General features: G+C 44.9%; 1 protein-coding gene across 4 annotated transcripts in view; it reads right to left on the bottom strand.

Moving 5' to 3' along the window:
• Nrp1 (neuropilin 1) overlaps positions 1 to 3,384 on the bottom strand; it is a 153,738-nt gene that overhangs the window by 47,779 nt on the left and 102,575 nt on the right. For all 4 annotated transcript variants that reach the window (XM_031341885.1, XM_031341884.1, XM_031341883.1 and 1 more), the window contains one exon: positions 724 to 868. In XM_031341885.1, coding sequence (XP_031197745.1) covers positions 724 to 868 — 145 coding nt within the window. The remainder of the gene's footprint in view (positions 1 to 723; positions 869 to 3,384) is intronic.

Here is a 3,384-nt window from a genome sequence, read left to right as displayed (position 1 = left end):
AAAAAAAAAAAAAAAGACCCAGTGCTAATGATCAGCATGCTGCCAACCCAATGCCTTATCAGAGACTATTCATTAGAAAGGGGACACTGACAGAAACCCTGCCCTTCAACACAAAGGGCTAAAAACTCATGTCTGTCTCTCCACCCTGCCGTGAGGAGTAGCCTATATGGGCTGTTATCCAGGAGAGGAAAGCCAGGCCTGGGAAGCTCTAAGTAAATCACCCAGCAGCAAATGGCTAATGAGTTAAGGTGGAACTTGAATTTAGACATGTCTACATCCAGTGTACAGTCCCTAATAGCTCGAGTGTGAAATGTTCCCCATAGGTACATGCATTTGAAAACTTCATCTCTAGCTGCTGGGACTTTTGGGGAAAGTTGTGAAATTTTTAGGTCATAGCACCTCACTGGACGAAGTGAGTCACTGAGGGCAGACCTTGACTTCTTGTTTCTTTTCTGCTTCCTAACTTGGACACAAAGTAACCAGTTACCTTGCACTCCTGCTACTGTGCCTCCCTGCTGTGGTAGCCTGGGTCCATATCAACTGCAAGCCAAAATAAACCATTGAGTGTCTTCTTAGGTATTTTGTTACACTAATAAGGAAAGTAACCAATAAAACCTTAACTACCAAATAAATATGAGCAGATTACCTTCATATTTGAAAAAAGTCTCCTTGAATGGAAAAGTCTACATCAATTCCAGGGGCAACTTCCATGCTGGCACTTACCTGTTATCTTGCAGCCATAAACTTCAAATCTCATAGATATACCAGTTTCCCAGGATGCAGGTTTGATTCGGACAAATCGAGTTATCAGAGGTTTGGGGAAAACTCCAAAGACAACATCTGTGGGGTTGGTGTTTCCCTGAAAGATCTAGATGGGAAGGAGGGTATTAACAAACTGTCTTAGAAACAAATCCCAGAAGCTGTCCACAAATGCTCATAGAAACTGTTTACAGTTCTAGCATTTTCTACCAAGGTTGGTGTGCCATTAGCAACATGCCATGTAATTTTCCCAAATAACTGTAATCAGAGAGAACCCTGTCCAGTGTAGAATACCATCTCAATCATGTATTCTTGCTTGAGTGGCTACAGCTTCTAAAAGCACTGTCTTCAGGATGACATTTATTAAAGGACACATGCTGTCATCTTCAAAAGTGAAAAGTTGTTAACTTTACCTGAAGAGCCACAGATGCACACATTCCACAGGAGCTCTCTCTCTCTCTCTCTCTCTCTCTCTCTCTCTCTCTCTCTCTCTCTCTCTCTCTCTCTCACCCTTCCCAGCAGCTCCTTGAAGGAATGCTCTTTGGGTTCTGAGTTAGGTCTGGCTTTTTGAAATTCTAGCTCATGTTCTCCGATACAAATACCTTCCTTCCTTTTCTCTTCCTTCTTTTTGGAGACACCGTTGCTTGCATCCCTGGCCAACCTTGAATGCACTAGGTAAGTGAAGATGACCTTAAACCCCTCATCTTTTTGCTTTTACCTCTCAAGAGCTGGGGTTTCAGGGATGTACCATGTGCATAGTTTATGTGGTAATTGGGTTGGACACCAGGACTTTGTGCATATGAGACAAGCACTCCAGGCATTGAGCCACATCCCCAGCTTCCTGCCCTCCTTGCTTACTAGGTCCCTTGGCAAATGTTCTTGGTCATGCATCAGTGGTTTTAATACTTAGGAGTTATTGGTAAAACTATGCTTCAATAGTCAGAAGCAAAACTAAACAATAAAGGATTTTTTAACTGAAAAGTCCTAGTCTTCTGATTCTAGGTACAAATGGGTACTTTGATTCTAAGAACAATGAGGCATGTGACCACAAAGGCAAGGAGGGCTCGATATAAAGCGGGTGCCTGCAAATGTCCTTTGGGACCACGTGGAATGCAGTGGTGTTGTTTACAGAATTTTTGTAGGCCATCATAGAATGTTCTGGCAATAACCTTCCTCAGATAAGAGTGGAAGCTTCTGTTTTCTAGATTTGTGGGTCAGCCATGGGTGAGGATGGCAGTAGCATTTTACACCAGGCAGTTGTGGTGCACATCTTAAATCTCAGCATTCAGGAGGTAGAGGCAGGCAGATTTCCATGAGTTCAAGGCCAGCCTGGTTTATACAGAAAGCTCCAGGACAACCTGAGCTATATAGAGGGACCCTGTTTTAACTCCCCCCATCCAAATAAAGTAATAAAACAGCAGTTCTCTGTGGCACTAGGTGTGCCAAGCATTGTGACTCCCCAAAGTCTCTCAGGTGTTATTATCAGAGCCTTCCTTGTAGGTCATGGAGACTCTCCCCATCTTCCAATACGTACCATGCAGTTTTCTGAACTTTACTCTTCCCTTCAGAGAAGGACACACCAATGTCACCAGACTGCTGCCTTTGACCCTTTTTGAGCATGCATGACCCTATGCTCTGTTCTGCAGCAAACATCAAAAATGCCCTCTCTACTTTGCTTCTATCTTGGCTTCTCTCTCTGGGAAACAATCTGCATGGGTACATTTTCATGTGGCAGAATAATGAGAAGCTTCCAGAAGTAGTAGTCCTTCAAAAACTGCTGTTCTTATAGGACTCAGTTAGTTCTCCTAGGGAGTGGAGTTGGCTGAGGAGCCTCTGCCTAAACTGGCATGGGGAAAGGTGGGGGTAGGTGTACCCCATTCTGCTAATGCTGAGAATTTCCCTGCAGATTGCTCTGAAGCAGGCAAGTTCATATTCTGTCCAAAGGGAGAAAACTGTCAGGGCAAGTTAGGATTGAAGGTTGACCTTGCCACAGTCCAGCTAATGAAACTAGGAAAGATGGTGAGATCTATGGCTGGACAAACTGAGGAAGGCTTCAGGAACAGATGTCAGCTGGATGCTCCAGTTTCATCTAGGTTCAGTAAAGATCCCACATGCCAAGGCTCATCCCTGCTGCATCTTCCTTTACCCTCTCAGCCCAGGATGCATGTGTATGCAGGGCTGCCATTGCTGTAAAACACCAAGTCACAAAATCCTGGGGCGTTACTGCCTTGTGTCCTTTCCATAGGGCCAGCTGTGAGGGGTTTTTCTTTCCCAGGTAGAGATGGGGTTCCCTGTTGTTCACCTTTCATAGCCCTTGTACTGTCTGCAGAATCTTCCATGGAACTCTCTTCCTACAGAGGAGCTATTCCCCTACACTTGCCTCCATCTTGCCTGTTCTCCATGAGAAAGGGATTTTGCCCCTGACCAAGGGAGTCCTTCTCTGTATTTTACTTCATCCTGCAGAGCCTTTCCTCAGCTCTGGTCAAAACTGTGAGTGTTCAAGTAGGCTAAGGAGGCCTCCCTGCTCTGTGTGTGTGTGTGTGTGTGTGTGTGTGTGTGTGTGTGTGTGTATGTGTGCGCGCGCACACATATGTGTAGGACAGGGCGTAACTTCAGGTATTGTTT

This window comes from Mastomys coucha, unplaced genomic scaffold (genome assembly GCF_008632895.1).
Source record: "Mastomys coucha isolate ucsf_1 unplaced genomic scaffold, UCSF_Mcou_1 pScaffold22, whole genome shotgun sequence".
Taxonomy (NCBI): domain Eukaryota; kingdom Metazoa; phylum Chordata; class Mammalia; order Rodentia; family Muridae; genus Mastomys; species Mastomys coucha.
The sequence above is the reverse complement of the archived record's forward strand: the minus strand, read 5'-3'. Positions and strand labels throughout refer to the sequence as shown.